Source organism: Anabrus simplex, chromosome 1, assembly GCF_040414725.1.
Source record: "Anabrus simplex isolate iqAnaSimp1 chromosome 1, ASM4041472v1, whole genome shotgun sequence".
Lineage (NCBI taxonomy): Eukaryota > Metazoa > Arthropoda > Insecta > Orthoptera > Tettigoniidae > Anabrus > Anabrus simplex.
In genome coordinates this window covers 1219520649-1219543275 of record NC_090265.1, presented here as the reverse complement: position 1 = coordinate 1219543275, position 22627 = coordinate 1219520649, and the positions used below count along the sequence as shown (strand labels likewise).

Below are 22627 nucleotides of genomic sequence, written 5' to 3'. Positions count from 1 at the left end.
AAAACATAACATAAAAAAGAATAAATTTATATTTATGATGAATCAGAATAATAACAAGAAAATATAAAAAATTATAAAAAGAAAATATAAAAAATTAACTTGTCATGTTCATGAATGAGCGACACTGTTTTAGGGAATCAAACAACATATCATTCATATTCTCCTATCAGCCCGTCTGGTGGCCATGGTTAAGGCATCAAGTCTATATGATTTGACACCATGTTTACCCAGTTCACGCCCCATTGGTCAAAAGAATTTTCACCATCAGAATGTTGGCTGGCAGGATAGGAGAGGTGGTGGTATACAATTTATAATCCCTAGATTGCATGCCAGAAGCCTGGATTCAATTCCACATTTCTCCACAGTGTCCGTATGGAATGAGGGCATACGTTGCTGTTGATGGTGATTCATCCATCAGATGGCGATGCTAAGCCTTCAGCAGACCTGTTGGTGCTTTTCGACAGGAGCAGGCTATGTGCTGGCATCAAGTTTCACCCTCTTCCTTCCTACTATCATATATCGTATCGTTTATTTCATCTCATTAATTCCTCTGATAAGATTGATGTTAGGAAGGGCATCCAGTCATAAAAACTCGCTACGAAGATTCATCTCACTTCATACCCAACCGTGCAGAGCAACACTACAAGGGTAGGACATACATATGTACATTCATATTCTCCTATCACTTACAGTTAAATTGTATATGAGTCGTATAGTTCCAAAACCTGTCCCCCCCCAAAAAAAAGATATTTACACCAAATTATAAAATGGCAGAAGCTCTACAGATATCAACTCTTGGTTTGTATAAAAAAGAAGAAAAAACTTATCTCAGGGAAAAACACTGACAAAATATTATTCCAAAAGTAGTCTAATCCTCAACTAATTTATTGCAATACATGCCTTCTCCACTCCATTCCAAAAACTGTCATATGCTGCAGTGTATAAATATGGCAAAGGAAGTTGTTATTTCAATTTCAATTTCAAAACATGCCTCTTCCATGTTGTGTATTTATTAACCTTATACTGTATTAATCGGGACTGATTTGCCACAATAACAAATTTGGCTGGGATGCTTTTGTTTTTCAGGTTGTCTACACTGGTTATTATTTTGTAAACAGAGTAGCTGAGGCTGAGAACAATAGTGTGTTGTTTTGTTGCATCGTTGTTGCATGAGGTTGTGAATATGGAATCCCAATTCTAGTAGGTACAAAGATGAATATAACATCTTAATCTTAAATGGATAATAATAGTTTTGTTCATCCTCAAGAAAGAGGTTGTAAAAGAAAAGAAATGAAGAAGAGCTGATTAAAAACAAAAGGAGAAGATTTTTTTTGCTAGTGGCTTTATGTCGCACCGACACAGATAGGTCTTATGGCGATGATGGGATAGGAAAGCCTAGGAGTTGGAAGGAATCGGCTGTGGCCTTAATTAAAGTACAGCCCCAGCATTTGCCTGGTGTGAAAATGGGAAACCACGGAAAACCATCTTCAGGGCTGTCGACAGTAGGATTCATACCCACTATCTCCCGGATGCAAGCTTTCTTTGCAAATGCCTTGTAACTTCTTTCTTTCTTTATTATTCATCATCATTATTAATGGGGAATTGAGTTCACCTTTATTGGCTCTTCCCTTTTCTTTGCTGATAACTTCATTTGTTGTAGGTTTGGACTGTCTTTCTTCCTCTTTCAAGTCGTTTATAATTTAACCACTTTGATCCTTGCTCATGTATGGCCCCACGGTCTAGGAATTGCATGCCTGCATCTCATCCGAAGGTCCCAGGTTCGATTCCTGGCCAGGTCAGGGATTTTTATCTGATCCTGAGGGTTGGTTTTAGGCTCACTCAGCCCACATGATTACAGTTGAGGAGCTATCTGACAGTGAGATGGCGACCCTGGTCTAAAGAAACCAAGAATAATGACAGAGAGGATTCAGTGCACAGACCGTGTGTCACCTTGTAATCTGTAGGCCTTCAGGATGAGCATTGGTCGCTTTGTAGACCAAGGCCTGTCAGGGAGAAAGGGGGGAGCAGATTTTTGCTCATAAATCCATACAAAGAACTTTAACTAGTTATAAATAAGATTTAATGACATTGTATATATTTATTTTGTTGATTGACTTCTTTAACCAGACAATGTTGACTGATGTAAGTCAACAATAGTTCATTATTGTTTTGAAATACAAGTAACTATGTCTAGTTAACCCCTCAGCACCGCCCTCTATACGTGGTATAGACCCCCTTTCCTTCCGTAGCCGCCAACCTCTATACGTGGTATAGACCCATACATGGTTTCACATTTACGACTATAGCGCGAAGAGTTTTGTAGTTATTGATATGCAAATTGTTTTGTTTCCAAGAAGACATTTTCAGGTTTATCAGTGTTGTAAATAAGAATTGAAAATCGTTATAATGTAGTTGTTTTTGCAAGGTTAATTGTTTGTCAAGTAAGTCTGAGCACTAATCTCTGCTTTTTTTAAAAGCCTGTTTGCTTCATTCTTTCCCACAGAAAAAAATAAAGAAATGATGATCTGAGAAGTTTGTCTTTTCGCGTGATATTCTCTGCTCTATTTGAACATTGGGAGTGCGGTTTATTTATTATATTTGTCTTTATTTCTCAGCTCGTAATATTTTCGTAACTCTCCACGAGCGCTCTGTGTAGGCATCAGGAAGTGCTGCTTTCTGTCATACGATACGAGAGCCAGTTGTTCATGGTATATATCTCACTTGAAAGGCTATGTCTCGACCTTTCATCTGAAATATGTATCGAGTTGGTTTGTTTCGCATACAGTAAGTGTTATTCCCCTCATTCAGTTTCGTCCTGCTGCTTTCGGTCTCGCTGCAGCTTTATCAGTCTGGCGCGCCGCGCTCAGCCGTGGTTTGACTGATAGTAACATGCTTGGAATATTGTATAATTCAGATGAACGTTTAGTCGGAAGTAGTAGTGACAGTATTAGCAGCACTGATAATGAAATAGATATTGTGGCAGTGGTAAATGATGAGAGTGACGATGAGGAGGAAACAGTACTTAGAAATTTCGTGTGGGAGACTATAGATAATTATACAGGTCAAAGGGAAATTTTCAACAGTGAATTATGATTCTTAAATTCTCTAATAATATTCACACATGTCACAGAGACAAATATTGAGCAATTAGGGGTACCTTATCGGAGCAACTGGTGAAAGGTTTGTTTACAAAATACGCTCGCTCGGGCGGGGAAAGAAATATTCAAGGCCGGCGCGCATCAGATAATACAGTTCCAACGTTACAGAAAATACATTTTATCAGGAAATTAGCACCGAAGAGTGAGAAATACAAACCTCAGAGACGTTGTTTCGTGTGTTAAAAACACGACGAAAAGAAGACATCAGTGTACTGCTGCCAGGAGTGTGACTTGGGTCCCTGTCTCGAAGAGTGCTTCGAACTCTATCAAACGGAACTAAAGTACTAAGGAAATGTGAAACAATTATTTAATTATCTCCACGTACTTAGTTCTGTCATAAGGAATTCCAAATTTCGTGAATATTGGTCTACTCTTATACTTGTAGTAACGTTGTAAGTGAATCAATGTATTTCAGTCGCGCGTAGTTGAAATCTCATCCGGCCGCGAGGTAGGAAGCTCTTTAAATGGCTGCGACACTGAGGGGTTAAAGGACGTTGATCATGTCCCTGTGTAACATTGCTACATAGCATGGCCCAGATCATGACTAGAGACTGTTGTGGGTTGATATATTTTGTTTAAAACCACTGTATAAATATGATTTTGTTATTAAGTGTGTTTATCCTTTTAGGACTTGGCCAGACTTCAGAACAGTCTATTGCCATAGAACCTGGTTTATTTGAATGGCTGGCTTGGTATCCTGATTCCTTACCTGATTGGATGACCATTGAAGACTTCCAAGCTGCCGGTTATAATGTGCGAACCAATTACAAACCATTTGTTCGGTTAGAAGAACTTCATGATCGACGAGAAAGTGCAGAACAGTACTACATGCGTAGCTTCTATCTAGCTCAGAGTGTGATCAAGAGCACGGCAGAAATAGGTCAGTTCAAATCAAACTACGAAAATAATGTGAAAGACTGAAGTGTATTCCAAAGAAAAGTAGAGTATTTGAAATAAAAGTTAACATTCAGTCAGCCAATGTAACTTTAAAGCTATTCAGTCTGTTGAAAACACTTAACTAAAACATAATCATTGATAATTTTAAGCAAGTAAACAATATTGTGCATACAGTATATGCACATGATTTAAAGTGATTTGATAGAATTTGAGGATGTTCTTATAAAACAAAACATGTCATTCTTTGTTTAATACTGTGTAGCTTTTACTGGTATATTACAGTGTTTTGTTTTAATTAGTATTTTCAACAGACTAGAAAGCTTTAAAGCTACATTAACTGAGTAAATACTGAAAAGAATGGCTTCCTTCTTAAGAAAAAAAGAATAAATAAAAATCAGTCAGCTAGTCAATACTTGTAATAAACTAATAGTATTGACTGGCTGATTGAATGTTAACTTTTATTGAAGATTAGTCAGTGCAGTTTATTATTTATTTTTCTCTCATCACTTTAAAGAAAAGTATGGAAATTTTAAATGCTATTGTTCAATGCTTGTCTCGGTTCTAAATTCAGATTTTTTATTTAAGCAACACATTTAATCTGAAAGCCCAAAGGTTAGACACATTAATATTTAGGGATTATGCAATGTGAACCCTCGGGGGAGCCTGTTAAACCCAAGGGGGCACGTCCCCAGGTGGCGGATAGGGAGGCCCTACAATTCAGTAGGGCTAGTTGAAATACCCAATACAATCCGCGGACCAACAGGCAGCCCTTTTCCTGGGGGCTTTAAACTACTGGGACCCCCTATTTCCAGGGGTCACAAATATGGAGGATCCAAGCCCAGGGTAGGGATGAAGACCCCAACGGCATCAGTGGCAGAGAAGGTGGACTTCAGTACGGCATCAGTGGCGGAAGAGGGAAACTTGTAGCGTCTGTACTCCAGAGGAGCGGCTACAGAAGGCGTTGGTACTCAAGTGGAGCAGCCTAGAATAACACCTGGCAGTAGGTATAAAGGTATAAAATGCCTTTGAGAGTGGTGACCCCATCGTAATAATACCTATACATGATATGGTACTAGTAAATCAACCTCGGAAAAGTTTAGGGCGTCCCCTGCAGGCGACGTGCAATTCTCAGTGTACTGGGGGGAACTGTGAGAATTGGGCGGCCAGTATCTTATGACCCTGACAGGAAAGGTGGAGGAATTTTTTTTTTTTTTTTTTTTTTTTTTTTTGCTAGTTGCTTTATGTTGCACCGACACAGATAGGTCTTATGGCGACGATGGGATAGGAAAGGCCTAGGAGTTGGAAGGAAGTGGCCGTGGCCTTAATTAAGGTACAGCCCCAGCATTTGCCTGCTGTGAAAATGGGAAACCACGGGAAACCATGTTCAGGGCTGCCGACAGTGGGATTCGAACTCACTATCTCCTGGATGCAAACTCACAGCCGCATGCCCTTGACCGCACGGCCAATTCGCCCGGTGGTGGAGGAAGTAGTAGACTTCATGGAGAAGAAGGTGGAAATGATGGGGCTGAGTGAAATGAAATGGAAAGTTTATGGAAGGAAGAAATTGAGGAAAGGATACACATTATACTGGAGTGGTGGCCAAGAGGCAATAAACGGGAGTGGGACTAATTATTTCAAATTAAATGGAGGAGTAAGTTGTAGTGGTAGAATGGGTGAGTGACAGAATAATGAAGATTAGATTAAAGATGAAGAATGAAGTGATGGACTTCATACAAGTGTATGCACCACAGACAGGAAACAAGGAAGAAGATATTGAAGGATTCTTGGAGAAAGTAGAAAGAGAAATTTCAGGTGTGGAAGTGGTTATTATGGGAGATCTGAATGTACAGGTCGTGCAATCCAAAACAAATGGTGTGGCATCATCACAAGGGGGATTCTTTTGCTTCGTGACAATGCGCGACCTCACTCGGTTAATCGAACCCGATACCCCATCGCTTCATTTGGTTGAGAACAATTTTATCATCATCCGTATAGTCCTGACCTAACACCTAGTGACCACCATTTGTTCCTGCACTTTAAAAGCATTTACGAGGCCAGCACCATGACGATGACCTAAAAACGACCAGGCTGCAGTGGCTGGCATATCAGGCGGCAGATTTCTATGAGGATGGAATTCAGAAGCTGGTTTCACAATATGACAAGAGCCTTAAAATAGTTGAAATTTATGTTGAGAAGTAGTTTAAAGTGCATGTTGGACACTGTAAAATTAACAGAGTAATAACGGGGGAAGTTCTGCACATGCCTTCTGATCACAAATATGGAGGGTCCAAGCCCAGGGTAGGGATGAAGACCCCAACGGCATCAGTGGCAGTGAGGTGGACTTCAGTACGGCATCGGTGGCGGAAGAGGGAAACTTGTAGCGTCTGCATTAATTTTTTCTATCTCAAAATGGTACTTAAAAACCATGCCTTGTATAAATTATACATATCACTGATTGCTGTGAATTAATACAAGCCTAGATATGATATACATAAGATAGACATTAATGATACACTTTTGGGGGTCAATAAAATATGGGCTGTATGTTTTCAATCATTGCTACTGGGCTGAGTGGCTCAGTTGGTTGAGGCGCTGGCCTTCTGACCCCAGCTGGGCAGGTTCGATCCTGGCTCAGTTCGGTGGTATTTGAAGGTGATCAAATACGTCAGCCTTGTGTCGGTAGATTTATTGGCATGTAAAAGAACTCCTAGGGACTAAATTCTGGCACCTTGGCGTCTCCAAAAACCGTCAAAGTAGTTAGTGGGATGTAAAGCAATATTATTGTTGTTGATGTTGTTGATGTTGTTGTTGTTGATGTTGTCGTCGTCGTTGTTGTTGTTGTTGTTGTTGTTGTTGTTGTTGTAAGATAGGTCCAGCAGCCAAAGTTGTTGCTTTCTTAGCACCACCCGGGGGTCACATGTAGGTCACTTTGAGGTTAAACCTATGGATGTGAAGCAATAATGTACTTCTTGGAACCAACAGAGGAAGCCATACAGTGGATCTCCCAACTGGACATTCTGCTATAAAAAATGTTTCTTGTCTGTGTATATTTGTAAATATTATATACTTGTATTTATGTATCTAACTTGTTTCCATATGCCAATATTATTATCATCATCATCATCATCATTTGCGTATGGACCCAATGGATCACGCAAAGCTCTAACAATTCTGTTTTCTGAGGTGCCAAACAGCTCTCATCCTTTCTCCGTGGATCCTTGTTCGTTCTTCTGTCCACTTTGCTCCAGTCTTCTTTTTCACTTCATTCTCTGGTTGCACTTCCCATCCATTATTTTTTTTCCTATAGAGGTTTCTGTTCGCAGTGTCAGTAGAGTTCACCTGGGCTTTTTCCAGATCCTTCTTCACTTCCATTACCCATGAAATATTTTTTAGATGTTCTATGTTGGGGAGAATCTTGTGTGTCAGTCTACTTACCGGCAGTCTGCGGACGTGCCCATAAAATTTCAGACGTCTTTTGCAGATGTCTGCTGCAATGTTGGAAAGCTCTTCTGTCACTTTGCGTGACCTCAGTCTATATCCATCTTCTGTTTTTCATGGGCCAAGAATTTTCCTCAGGATTCTTCTTTCTTCTTTTAAAATGTTTTCTAGGTCACCTTTCCCGTTAAGTGTAAGGGTCTCACTGGCATATAAGACTTCGGGCTTGATTACTGTATTATAGTGTCTGATCTTTGCATGGCGGGACAAGCACTTTTTGTTGTGTATATTGTGAACCCTACCGTAGGCTTTCCGAAATTTTTGTAGGCAAATTTTCTGGGCGGCCTTCTCACCTCCCGTTGGTTCAAGTATTTCTCCCAAGTACTTGAAGTGTGGTACTTGGTTGATTTACCCATATGTCGTGTTCAAATTTTGGATGTCAAGTTTTGAGCAGAAGAACTCGGCCTTTCAAAGGAAATTTGTAGGCCAACCTTTCCAGCACACTCGCTAAGGGTTTCAATTTGTTTAACGGCTGTGACTACATCATCTGTTAGTATGGCCAGGTCATCTTCAAAAGCGAGGCAGGATATCTCAATACCGTGTTTGGGTCATCCTAGTCATATGGGGCGCCAGTATCCCGTGTCCTTGAATGCCTTCTCCCACTTGCGGATGACTTTGTCTAGGATGAGGTTGAAAAGAAGCGGAGATAGGCCGTCACCTTGTCTGATGACAGTTTTAACCGGGAATGATTCAGAGATCCCCCCCCCATGAATTTAACTTTAGAGATAGTGTCAGTGAGTGTTGCCTTGATGAGGTTGAGGGTCTTGGAATCAAGCCCCAGTTCCTCAAGAATAACGAAGAGAGACCGACGATCAACCGAGTCGTACGCATTCCTGAAGTCAACAAAAATGCAGATGACCGGTTTGTTCCTCGATGCTTTGTATTTAAGTGATGCCTTCAAGTTGAATATTTGTTCTGCACACGAGCGGCCAGGGCGGAAGCCTGCTTAATATTTGCCAATACTTTGTTCAAGTTGTTCTTGCGTTCTCTTCAAAAGGCAAGCTGAAAGAATTTTGTATGCCACTTGGAGAAGAGAAATGCCCCTTTTTGTGTAATGGATGGATGAGGGCACACTTCTAGTCCTGAGGTAATTCTTCCGATTGCCAGATATCTGTAATGATTTGAGTGAGTTCCTTGAGGGAGTTAAGTCCAAGATATTTCAGAAATTCCGCAATAATGCCATCTTCTCCGGAGGTCCTATTGTTTTTAAGTTTGTGGATCTGGCCACGGATTTCTTCCTCTGTTGGTGGTGGAGAGTCTGGGAAAGTGTGCCTTGGGTGTTCTTGAGGGAATCTTGTGAGGGGTTCTGGACAGTTGAGGAGATCAGCGAAGTAAAGTGCTAGTTCCTGACAATTTTCCTGATTACTGAGTGCAAGTTTTCCGTCTGATCTTTTGAAAGCCAGCTTTTGAGGAGCATACCCACGGACTTGTCCTCCGAATTCCCCATGAAATTTCATACGTTATAGCCACTTAAGTTTTATTATTATTATTATTATTATTATTATTATTATTATTATTATTATTATTATTATTATTATTATTATTATCACATAAAATAAAACATATATAAATTCATAAATTAGTTTCTGAGTAAACACAAATTTAGATATGATGTGAATGGGTTAAATGAATTGATTTATTTTTAAAATATACTTATTTTAATCTAATATTTTATAATCTTTAGTAATTAAAAGAATCATATATTCCTTGTAAAGAAGTACAGACTTTTCACATCTCTCTAATTGACTTTCTACTGTATTTATAAACCTTTTTACCTATTTTTTCTTTTGTTGTTATTTTTTTAAAGTCATTTTTATCAGTGTTATGCTGTATTCTTTTGTAGGAGGTAACATCTTGTTAGTGGGTCATTCAGCAACCTTAGATGTGTGTTCTCGGCAGTTGACTGGTCATGCCCCCCGTACGAGTCAAGAGATGACGCGACTTATTCAGAGGATACCTTACTGCAGTATGGTGGTTATCCAGGAGACGAGTGAACACAAGTGGGAACTGAAAGAACTTCCATTCCCTCCTGTCACGCATTCCAATAATATGAGGTTTGACTGGAAGGTTCTGCTCACCTAAACTGGTAAGAAAATCCTACCACTTGAGTTACAAGGACTGATCAAACATTGTTCCACTTGTTAAATGCATTTATTAAAATATTAATTGAGGGTCTTGGGAGTAAATAATGGGGAGGGTCATGGCATGTATAATAGCAACCACAAACTTGCCAACGTCATGATTCACTTATGGTTGCTATTAAACTTGCCACGCCCCTTATCATTATTTACTCATTTGGTGTATTTATCTATTTATTACTTGTTATTTATTTAATATCAACCACAAATGAATCACAACGTTGGCAAATTTTTGGTTGCTATTAAACTTGCCATGTCCCTTACCATTATTTACTCCCGAGCCCCTCAATCTTGAACTTCAATCAATCAATCAATCAATCAATCAATCAATCAATCAATCAATCAATCAATCAATCAATCAATCAATCAGTCAATACTGATCTGCATTTAGGGCAGTCGCCCAGGTGGCATATTCCCTATCTGTTGCTTTCCTAGCCTTTTCCAAAATGATTTCAAAGAAATTGGAAATTTATTGAACATCTCCCTTGGTAAGTTATTCCAATCCCTAACTCCCCTTCCTATAAATGAATATTTGCCCCAGTTTGTCCTCTTGAATTCCAACTTTATCTTCATATTGTGATCTTTCCTACTTTTATAGACGCCATTCAAACCTATTCGTCTACTAATGTCATTCCACGCCATCTCTCCGCTGACAGCTCGGAACATACCACTTATGATGTAGATGTTGATTCCCATGAGGAACCTAAATTATTTGTCCCGAATGAGTAAATTTATAATACCAATATAATGGTCCGTTATTGGACATTATAAATTTTCCAGCTAACTCATTCTTGGTTGCCTGCGTTTCGCCCTCGTGTGCTAAGTTAGGCTCGTCAGTTGGGACTTAGCACACCACCCAAGACGCAAGGCTAGTGCATACCGTGGAGGCCACTGCATAGGCTACTTGAAGCCACCAGCAGTGCCAATGCACTATGAGAGCTATGTCTCATTTTCAAAAAATGATGCCTGCCTGGCCATCAAATGATGTAGATGTTGATTCCCATGAGGAACCTAAATTATTTGTCCCGAATGAGTAAATTTATAATACCAATATAATGGTCCGTTATTGGACATTATAAATTTTCCAGCTAACTCATTCTTGGTTGCCTGCGTTTCGCCCTCGTGTGCTAAGTTAGGCTCGTCAGTTGGGACTTAGCACACCACCCAAGACGCAAGGCTAGTGCATACCGTGGAGGCCACTGCATAGGCTACTTGAAGCCACCAGCAGTGCCAATGCACTATGAGAGCTATGTCTCATTTTCAAAAAATGATGCCTGCCTGGCCATCAAATGTTGTAGATGTTGGATCCCATGAGGAACCTAAATTATTTGTCCCGAATGAGTAAATTTATAATACCAATATAATGGTCCGTTATTGGACATTATAAATTTTCCAGCTAACTCATTCTTGGTTGCCTGCGTTTCGCCCTCGTGTGCTAAGTTAGGCTCGTCAGTTGGGACTTAGCACACCACCCAAGACGCAAGGCTAGTGCATACCGTGGAGGCCACTGCATAGGCTACTTGAAGCCACCAGCAGTGCCAATGCACTATGAGAGCTATGTCTCATTTTCAAAAAATGATGCCTGCCTGGCCATCAAATGTTGTAGATGTTGGATCCCATGAGGAACCTAAATTATTTGTCCCGAATGAGTAAATTTATAATACCAATATAATGGTCCGTTATTGGACATTATAAATTTTCCAGCTAACTCATTCTTGGTTGCCTGCGTTTCGCCCTCGTGTGCTAAGTTAGGCTCGTCAGTTGGGACTTAGCACACCACCCAAGACGCAAGGCTAGTGCATACCGTGGAGGCCACTGCATAGGCTACTTGAAGCCACCAGCAGTGCCAATGCACTATGAGAGCTATGTCTCATTTTCAAAAAATGATGCCTGCCTGGCCATCAAATGATGTAGATGTTGATTCCCATGAGGAACCTAAATTATTTGTCCCGAATGAGTAAATTTATAATACCAATATAATGGTCCGTTATTGGACATTATAAATTTTCCAGCTAACTCATTCTTGGTTGCCTGCGTTTCGCCCTCGTGTGCTAAGTTAGGCTCGTCAGTTGGGACTTAGCACACCACCCAAGACGCAAGGCTAGTGCATACCGTGGAGGCCACTGCATAGGCTACTTGAAGCCACCAGCAGTGCCAATGCACTATGAGAGCTATGTCTCATTTTCAAAAAATGATGCCTGCCTGGCCATCAAATGATGTAGATGTTGATTCCCATGAGGAACCTAAATTATTTGTCCCGAATGAGTAAATTTATAATACCAATATAATGGTCCGTTATTGGACATTATAAATTTTCCAGCTAACTCATTCTTGGTTGCCTGCGTTTCGCCCAAGAATGAGTTAGCTGGAAAATTTATAATGTCCAATAACGGACCATTATATTGGTATTATAAATTTACTCATTCGGGACAAATAATTTAGGTTCCTCATGGGAATCAACATCTACATCATTTGATGGCCAGGCAGGCATCATTTTTTGAAAATGAGACATAGCTCTCATAGTGCATTGGCACTGCTGGTGGCTTCAAGTAGCCTATGCAGTGGCCTCCACGGTATGCACTAGCCTTGCGTCTTGGGTGGTGTGCTAAGTCCCAACTGACGAGCCTAACTTAGCACACGAGGGCGAAACGCAGGCAACCAAGAATGAGTTAGCTGGAAAATTTATAATGTCCAATAACGGACCATTATATTGGTATTATAAATTTACTCATTCGGGACAAATAATTTAGGTTCCTCATGGGAATCAACATCTACATCATTTGATGGCCAGGCAGGCATCATTTTTTGAAAATGAGACATAGCTCTCATAGTGCATTGGCACTGCTGGTGGCTTCAAGTAGCCTATGCAGTGGCCTCCACGGTATGCACTAGCCTTGCGTCTTGGGTGGTGTGCTAAGTCCCAACTGACGAGCCTAACTTAGCACACGAGGGCGAAACGCAGGCAACCAAGAATGAGTTAGCTGGAAAATTTATAATGTCCAATAACGGACCATTATATTGGTATTATAAATTTACTCATTCGGGACAAATAATTTAGGTTCCTCATGGGAATCAACATCTACATCATTTGATGGCCAGGCAGGCATCATTTTTTGAAAATGAGACATAGCTCTCATAGTGCATTGGCACTGCTGGTGGCTTCAAGTAGCCTATGCAGTGGCCTCCACGGTATGCACTGGCCTTGCGTCTTGGGTGGTGTGCTAAGTCCCAACTGACGAGCCTAACTTAGCACACGAGGGCGAAACGCAGGCAACCAAGAATGAGTTAGCTGGAAAATGTATAATGTCCAATAACGGACCATTATATTGGTATTATAAATTTACTCATTCGGGACAAATAATTTAGGTTCCTCATGGGAATCAACATCTACATCATTTGATGGCCAGGCAGGCATCATTTTTTGAAAATGAGACATAGCTCTCATAGTGCATTGGCACTGCTGGTGGCTTCAAGTAGCCTATGCAGTGGCCTCCACGGTATGCACTAGCCTTGCATCTTGGGTGGTGTGCTAAGTCCCAACTGACGAGCCTAACTTAGCACACGAGGGCGAAACGCAGGCAACCAAGAATGTGTTAGCTGGAAAATTTATAATGTCCAATAACGGACCATTATATTGGTATTACATACCACTTAGTCGAGCAGCTCTTCTTCTTTCTCTCAATTCTTCCCAACCCAAACATTGCAACATTTTTGTAACGCTACTCTTTTGTCGGAAATCACCCAGAACAAATCGAGCTGCTTTTCTTTGGATTTTTTCCAGTTCTTGAATCAGGTAATCCTGGTGAGGGTCCCATACTCTAGTTGGGGTCTTACCAGAGACTTATATGCACTCTCCTTTACATCCTTACTACAACCCCTAAACACCCTCATAACCATGTGCAGAGATCGGTACCCTTTATTTACAATCCCATTTATGTGATTACCCCAGTGAAGATCTTTCCTTATATTAACACCTAGATACTTACAATGATCCCCAAAAGGAACTTTCACTCCATCAACGCAGTAATTAAAACTGAGAGGACTTTTCCTATTTGTGAAACTCACAACCTGACTTTTAGCCCCGTTTATCAACATACCATTGCCTGCTGTCCATCTCACAATATTTTCGAGGTCATGTTGCAGTTGCTCACAATCTTGTAACTTATTTATCACTCTACAGAGAATAACATCATCCGCAAAAAGCCTTACCTCCGATTCCACTCCTTTACTCATATCATTTATATATATAAGAAAACATAAAGGTCCGATAACACTGCCCTGAGGAACTCCCCTCTCAACTATTACAGGGTCAGACTTCAGGTAAATTGTGCAAGCATTTGATTGTTGTGAACTTCAGAATTATCACCAAAACTTCATCATCCTATTTTGTTGTCTACAGTATGGTATGCTGCTCTGAACAACTGAGCACACATCCTATACCACTTCTTTTAATACATATTGCATAAGGGGACTGGGAAGATTCTGAACTAAAGCAACTTGCAGTGGATTTTATGAAAGTCTATTGATTTTTTGTTTACCTCCAAGTCATAGAATACTTATTCCAGTCATAAGCTCTGATAAAAGTGTATGAGACAACAAACAACAGAAGATAACTAGATAACTGCCATCCCTATTGTGCTATTCCATGAGGATCTTACAGGCACTAAAATAAACAGGCATTGTACTAGACAACCTCCAGTCAAGATCTGGAAGTAAGAATGAATGAATAGCTGCATAGCTATAATGGGGAGCTGCATAGTTTTCTTAGAGGCCTTTTTAAACCTGGTACTCTGAATTTGCGTCACAGAACGTTGTTTACTTTGAACAGAATTGGAGCAAATCATAGATGATGTGCTGACCTATTGGGTTTTTATTAATTTCTAAAGACAATATATTGCCAATGCAACTGCAGTTCTGTCTTGAGCTTTGTGCTTCATTTCATGGTAGGTGGGGTATACAAAAGATTTGGCATCAGATCTTGAAAGTACAATAGTCCTTGATCTTCCTACCTTCTCTTTCCCAGAACCTTTCCCTCACTAATGTTGGTAGGTTATGCCCAACGAGCACAGAATAACATAGAGATGGCAATGCCTACCGCAGTGCATTGGCTCGCTGAAGCCGAGTTTTGCGCGCATCGCCATGTTGGCATTACCAGCCGTGCTAGTTAATTCCTATTCGAGTCTGTCATGTTAAAAGATTTCTGTAACATTATTTCATTGGTTAACGTATCTAATGCAGTAGAAAAGTACCTTAGTCGTAATGATAAGCACGGGACAGCCCAGAACACTGTTTTAATCGCAGTACCGGTAGTTTAAAAGTCGGAAATACGAGCTCAAATAGCCTGTTATTATATCAGATTATATTTAGCTCAAACGAATTAATTCCTATCCGAGTCTGTCATTTTAAAAGATTTCTGTAACATTATTTCATTGGTTAACGTATCTAACGCAGTAGAAAAGTACCTTAGTCGTAATGATAAGCACAGGACAGCCCAGAACACTGTTTTAATCGCAGTACCGGTAGTTTAAAAGTCAGAAATACGAGCTCAAATAGCCTGTTATTGTATCAGATTATATTTAGCTCAAACGAATTGCTGATTTGCAAGGTGCAGCTCAGAATAATGAAAAATTTTCATAAAGACCTATTTTAGAGAAAGAACAAGACAGGTTATGGACCATGAATATTTATGTAGATACCATATACAGTACAAATCCACTCAAAATTTCATATACAATAAAAATATACACAGTCTTTAGGCTTATAAATAAAATAATACACGGTCAATAATAAAGATATCCTGGAAGACCAGTAAGTATGAGGTAAATAGGCCTAATTCTTATAGAATTGTTGAGCCAAGTAAATCATATAAAAAATAGAGAAATATTTTTACATTAGTACACTTGATGAAATTAATTAATTCATCTCAAGGATTATTTTGTAATGTATACATACATACATACATACATACATACATTATCATTATAGACTTATGCCTTTCAGCACAGCCCATTCCCTCAGCCATACGACACACAATGAAGTACGATCAAAATCACGTTCAGAAAAGTGAGCTGAACATATGGTGCTGAAAGGTGCGGGGTACCAATTTTCCCTTCGTATAACTCTTATCCATTTCTTCCGTCGTTCATTATCTTTAGGAAAACTGTAAATGATAAAGGGGCTTCTTAACCTGTACTGCATGTGCAAGTGGAAAACAATTCGGCACTGAATATTCGCAAAAAGATATTGCTTACCTGTGAAAAGTTATCCCTGGTATTTTCTTTGAAGCTCTGTTTGCACATCCATACGCTACACAAGTCGGCATTTTAAAATCATAACACAACTTCCTTTATTTACTTCACACGTGGCGCACTGTTCACTTACTTACACTAACTGGTCTCCAATGTTTTGGTACAAACAACATGGCGGCCGCTTGTGTCCACTGACTTCAACTCAGACGACACATTGTCATCTCTATGTTATTCTGTGCTCGGTGGTTATGCCCAAAGAATTTGGCTGTCCTCTTCCTCATCATCATGAGTAGATCTTTCTTGCCTTTGATTTTGTGCTGAACACTTTCCTTGGATCTCATTTCTGTCCAATTAATCCTCAGTGCTCATCGCCAGACCCACACTTCAAAACTTCCTTTTTTTTGTCTTGTTTACTTAATGTCCAGGATTCACAACTATTTCATTTACCAGCAAGCTCCAGACAGGAATTTTGTGAAGGACTTTCTGATGTGAATATTTGTGCTTACTTGCCTGCAAATTTGCTTTGTTGGTGACACCTGTTTGGCCAATGTTATCCTCCTCTTGATCTCCATACTACACCTGTTGTTTTGTGTTATACTACTGCTGTAACCCGACAAAGATAAAAACAGGAATGATAATAAAACCCCATAAATATAACCAAATGTGCACAAGAAGCAAAATACTTACCATCGAGCAGGAGCAGTATTAACAAAACCAGCGTGGAGGGCACAGAACATAAGGGAAAGGACTGGATCGAGCTAACTACTTGAGGGGTTGCCAGGTCAAGATTGCTAAATGAAAGCAAGATTAATGTTTAAATAACTTGAACTTTACTTATAATTAGGAAAAATTTAAACAGAATTTAGGAATGAAAACTGCAGAGCAAAAAAAATAAATCTGTAAATAATGTCTTTAAATTATAGATAAAAATCAATTTTCAAAGCAAAATATACTATGAGTGCGCACTCGGATAACAACGTAAAATAATTTTTATGTAGTAATAAATAAGTAAATAGAAGAAAGATAAAAATTGTAATAATTCAACTCATTAAATTAGGAGACAAATGTCTATTTTTAGGATAAATAAAATCGTGAAAACACACTCAGATTACAAGCTACACTTTGCCTTAGAATCAATGAATGACAAATGTTAAAACGGGTCCGTGCATTAAATATTAATTACATAACTGGCCAGCTTTTCTTTGTGAGTAAGTATACTACAATTAATCACAATAAACTGGAATTTGCTTCCGGAACCAGTACACAAGGATTTCAATCACCCCGAAACACGGAAACACACTCAATATTTAAGGCAACGATAGCAGACCCAAAAAAAGGTTCCACACGTAAATAATTGAAAGGACACAAGAGAAAATCGCACGAACCCGAATAAAAATATGTCTCAAATAAACTACAAATTACGAAGGGAAACACATAAAATTTCACCGACAACAAAACAATGGTACACACGAAGCATACAGCTTCCCAAAACCGAAGCCAACATCCGACTTAAAGAGACAATAGGCAAAGCCCACACAAAATTAGCGTACCGGAGATAAGATAAAAACATGGCACGCAATAATGAAAGAAGAAGGAAAGAAAAACGGACGCGAATAATCTGAGGAGGGCAAAAGTATCATCAAGAAATAGGGAACAAATTCCAGTTTATTATAACCAGAATATTACAATAATTATGTATAGTCTTTTAAATTTAACATTTCTTCCAACCAAAATATTAATAAAGGATTTAAATGCCGGTTACACAATTTTAATTTTAGGAGGCCTTGGAAAACGGTAATGGCCGAATAAGACCGGAAATAAACTATCCCATTAAGTAATTAAACAATGAGCCATTACGAAAACAATACTAGTACATAACGTCTTTCAAAACGTTGTCAACAGTCCATCGGATGCCACAAATATGAACCAAGAAATGTAAAAGGTAATCCACCAACAAAATTAATAATAATAATAACTTTAAGAAACAGAAAAAGGCAGCACAACGATAATCTCAGTTAAATTAAAGTAATGGAATAATAGGTCTCTCACCCGCGCATATACCATGTTCCAGAATTACTCCATAAGAATAATTTGGATATAGAACATTACCAAAATCACGTTAAGTTACATTTTAATATTTAGCAGATACAATTTATATCATTAAAATGTCCGATGAAGAAGAAAGTCCAGCTTAATTTAATGAATAAACGGTGGTCACCAGGTCCATAAACTATAGGCCTAATTTCAATTACAGTAGCGGAGTAGAGACGAAGTAATATTAACAGCGTTGCCAAAACATTTCTTCTAATATAATAGTTGTCGCAGATAGCTTGATACACACGTACTTCTCCAAATAATCCGGCAGCAGAACAGTTTCGAAACAATTAAGTAGATACTTGTACTTACATTTTTGGGTGTCCAATTTAATATACTGTAATCCAATAGCTTACATTCTAGCTCATTTTTTAATGAAGAACCCTCCTTCAGATAGTTCGGTCACACTAATATTAAAAAAACTGTAAATATGAAACACACAACATTATCGCGCTTCAATTAAGGCAATGCCTTAATTAACGAGGCTATTAGCCTGGTTTATCAAACTCCACTCCAACAACTTTCAATTGCATTTTGTACACAACTTCTCCAAACGCGTCCATCTTGGCGATCTGCCGGGAACAGACTGGCATTCAGTCCAGTCAAGCCGCGGGTCGCTCAGTTGAAGATCGACACTGCGCACGCTCAAGTCAAAAATTTGGTTATTGAGCCAATCAGAATTTCGAAGCAACCGACGTAACAATGGCAAGAAGATACATTTTAAATCGCCACAGTTTCAGGCACATAATTTAACGGCAATGCAAACAATGGCCGAGAATTGCAGATAAAAGTCCCCACACACAAATGTATATGTCCAACAAATGAGGGTATGGAAAATTATTGTCTCACTACTTCCAAGATAATTTATAACTGTTAGGTTCTTCAGTCTGGTAAAACTAATTTTGAATAAATAAATTTATAAACTACCTGAAAACATGTGGTAACAGAATTATACCAGAATTGTTTCTTTTTCAGGTATAATTATGTTACCATATGTTTTCAGGTATTGGTTGTGGCATCATACACAACCATTAACCCAGCTCAAGGGAGATAGGGTCATCTTCCCTATTCTTCACTTGAGTAATTCTTGTGTGGCGCATCCACGTTGCGTGGGTGGTATCCTCCACATCAGTAGGCCGGTGTGGAGAGCTAAATTCAGGCAGGGACCCAGTCTCATAGGGTATAACGAGGAACCCATGCCCAAGGTTACGGGTGAAGACCTTAACATCAACTTAGGCAGAGGAGATCTTCGGAATGGTGAAGATGGTGGATGAGGCAACCCATCTTCTCTGGGGAAAATTAGAAGAGGAAACCACTGCGTTGTGGAGAAGAGGGATCTTCAAAGGCTAAGGGAGTAAACCCCGAAAGAAAATCCTCAGATGCGTTAAGCTTAATAGGTCAGCAGATGAGTAAATTTGTACTTGCTTTCAACTACAATACAAGCCTCGGATGGAAGTTTAAAAATGGAAATGGAATTGACAAGTCTCTGACTACAGTTGCACAGTAAGATGGTAATGCTGATGTTCGTGCAAGTGTTAGATCAGAGAGCAAAACCTTATTTGGAACAATAAATATTTTAACAATGAATGGGAAGGAAAATTATTTGATTGACCTAATGGAGAGACGGAAACTCGACATCATGGGATTAAGTGAAGTAAAATGGAAAGGGAATGGAATGAAGAAATTAATAAATGGGTACACCTTGTACTGGATGGGTAACAATAAAGAGAAAAGAAATGGACTGGGATTTGTAGTGAATCAGAATGTCAAACCAATAGCTGAAGTTGAGTATCAATGAAAGAATTATAATAATGCACATACATGTAAACAAGGAACTACTGAAGATAGTACAGATGTATGCTCCACAGACAGGATGTAGCGTGGAAGAAAAAGAAGAGTTCCTCAATGAAATGGAAGTACATATTGATGGAAATGGGATCATGATAATGAGAGATCTGAATGCTCATGTGGGAACTGATAGAATGGGATACGAGAATGTTTTAGGCCACATGGTTATGGCGATAGAAATGAAGATGGAGAGAAACTGTTGGACTTTTGTATCAAAAATAACCTGATAATAAAGAACACATGGTTTATGAAGAGGAATAGCCATAAGATCAGCCAATATAGTTGGGATGAACAGTATGGAACACTCATCGATTTTATAACAACAGACCGAGAATGGGGAAGATACGTCATGAATACGAAGATAATCCCCGGTGAAAGTATGGAAGGTGATCATAGATTATTGATTGTGGAATTAAAACAAGTAAAAATCCCTAAAATTATATTGAAGAAGAAACCGAAGATCAAGATTTGGGAATTGGAGAAGGAGGAGGATAAAAAATGGCATCCCAAGATTGGATAAAAAGGAAGTTGCCTAACATGTAAATACGAAATGGAGAAGAAGAGTGGGACAATCTAAGACAGACCTTTGTGAAAGCAGCATTGAGGTATGCGGGAAAACAAAACCAAAGATTAAGGGAAAGGAGACACGGTGGTGGATAGACGAAATAAAAGAAAGGAACAAGATGAAGAAAGAAATGGATGAGGAAAAGCAAAAAACATATCAGAGGGATGAGAATAAGATAGAAAGGTTACATGTGGAATACAAAAGATTGAAACTACAAGTAAAAAGGTGTATCAAGGAAGAAAAGGAGAAACGTTGAGGAGAGTTTACCAACAAAATTGAGAAACATAGTTGAGGAAATCAGAAACCATTATACAGAGTAATAAAATTGAAAAGAATAAATGAAGAAAAAATCAAGGCATTAGAGAGAGAAGATGGATCGATAGTACATGACGAAAAGGGACTTCAGAAGGTGATGGCAAAGTATTTTGAAAAACTTCATAATGAGGATGACTGCTTGGAGGAAGAAGGAGATAAGAAAATAGAAACAATAGATGGAGAAAAAGAAGAGAACCCAATAACATGGTTGGAACATGAAAGAGCAGCGAAAGCAATGACCAAACGTAAAGCAAGCGGAAAAGACAAATTCAATGCTGATTAAGGCAGCAGGAAGCATTGGACTACAGTGGCTATACAGGGCCCTCAGTGCCATATGGAAGGATGAAAGGATACCTGAAGATTGGCAACAAGGAAGCATTGTACCACTGTTCAAAAAGAAATAGGAAGAAATGTGAAAATTATAGAGGTATAACCCTAATATCACATGGGCTAAAAATAATGGAGAAAATCATTGACAAAAGACTGAGGGATGTAATAGAAACACAGTTAGACATCTGGAAAGGAACAAGGAATCATCTTCGTATTTTTGGATTTGGAAAAAGCTTAGGATACAGTTAAGAGAAAACATGTATGGAAATGCCTACTGAAAAGGGATGTACCAAAATCATTAATTAACAAGATAAAAATGTTGTATCATGAGAGTAAAAGCAGTGTACAGGTAGGGAGTGCTGACTCTGAAATACTTTATACACATGAGGTCTCAAGAAAGGAAGTGCACTGTCGCCATTATTGTTTATTATATTGATGGATGAAATCATAAAATGTGTAAAACAGAGAATCAGTAGTGATGAAGTGAATGCTTTGGTATTTGCAGATGATGTGGTGATTTGGGGAAAGGGAGAAAAGGAAGTACTAAGGAGACTGGACATTTGGAATGAAAATCTGAAGGAGTTTGGAATGGTAATTAGTAAAAAGTAAACTGTAGTCATACACTGTGAAAACGAGAAGCCAAGTGAACATAGATGGATAACGGTTAGAGAATGTAGAATAGTTTACATATCTGGGTAGCATTATTAATGGAAGTAATGAAATCAACCTTGAAATTAATAACAGACTAAGTAAAGGTACAACATTTTATCATCAAGCCAGAGAGCTTTTATGGGATGACAAAGTACTGAAGAGAAAGAAGTTAACATTATATAAACAGTATATTATACCAATTGTAACATACGGGCTAGAAACGCTGGTAACTAATAAGAGACAAGATAGTAAGATCCAAGCAGTAGAAATGAAATTTTTAAGAACCAAACCCCATTGCACTACAGCCCTTGAAGGGCCTTGGCCTACCAAGCGACCGCTGCTCAACCCGGTTAAAAAGACAAGAAGAGATAGAATTTAAAATATTAAAATCAGAGAAGAGCTAAATATAGAACCGTTAGTGAACATACAGAAAGCAGGACTGAGATGGTTCAGACATGTAAAAAAAATGGGAAAGGAACAGGTAGCAAGAAGGGAATTGGAAAGAGAAGTTAAGGGAAAGAGACCAGTTGGAAGACCAAGAAGAAGTTGGATGCATCAGATTTGGAAGGACATTAGAGAAGCTGGATTGGATGTGGCAGAAGTAATGGAGCAGGAAAAGTGGAAGGACAGAAAGGAGTGGAGGAGGCTTCTTAACCACACCTGGGCGACTGGAGTGGGACATTGATGATGTTTTCAGGTAGTTTATACTTTTTATTCAAAATTAGTTTCAACAGACTGTGATCCAACTATGCCATTAAAATTTCCCCTAATAACATTATCTGATTCTTTCACTAGTTTCCAAGTATCATCAATGGATTTGTTATCTTTTCTGCTTCCTCTTCAGGGCTGTTCAACTTAGGGAAGTAAACCTGTACTATTACTAGGTCT

At 38.9% G+C, this 22627-nt stretch overlaps 1 protein-coding gene across 2 annotated transcripts in view; it reads left to right on the top strand.

Moving 5' to 3' along the window:
• Epp (Ecdysteroid phosphate phosphatase) overlaps window positions 1–22627 on the top strand; it is a 158943-nt gene that overhangs the window by 116800 nt on the left and 19516 nt on the right. For both annotated transcript variants that reach the window (XM_067137574.2, XM_067137575.2), the window contains exons 10-11: window positions 3787–4038; window positions 9394–9636. In XM_067137574.2, the coding sequence (XP_066993675.2) occupies window positions 3787–4038; window positions 9394–9632 (491 nt within the window). In that variant the 3' untranslated portion in view covers window positions 9633–9636. The remainder of the gene's footprint in view (window positions 1–3786; window positions 4039–9393; window positions 9637–22627) is intronic.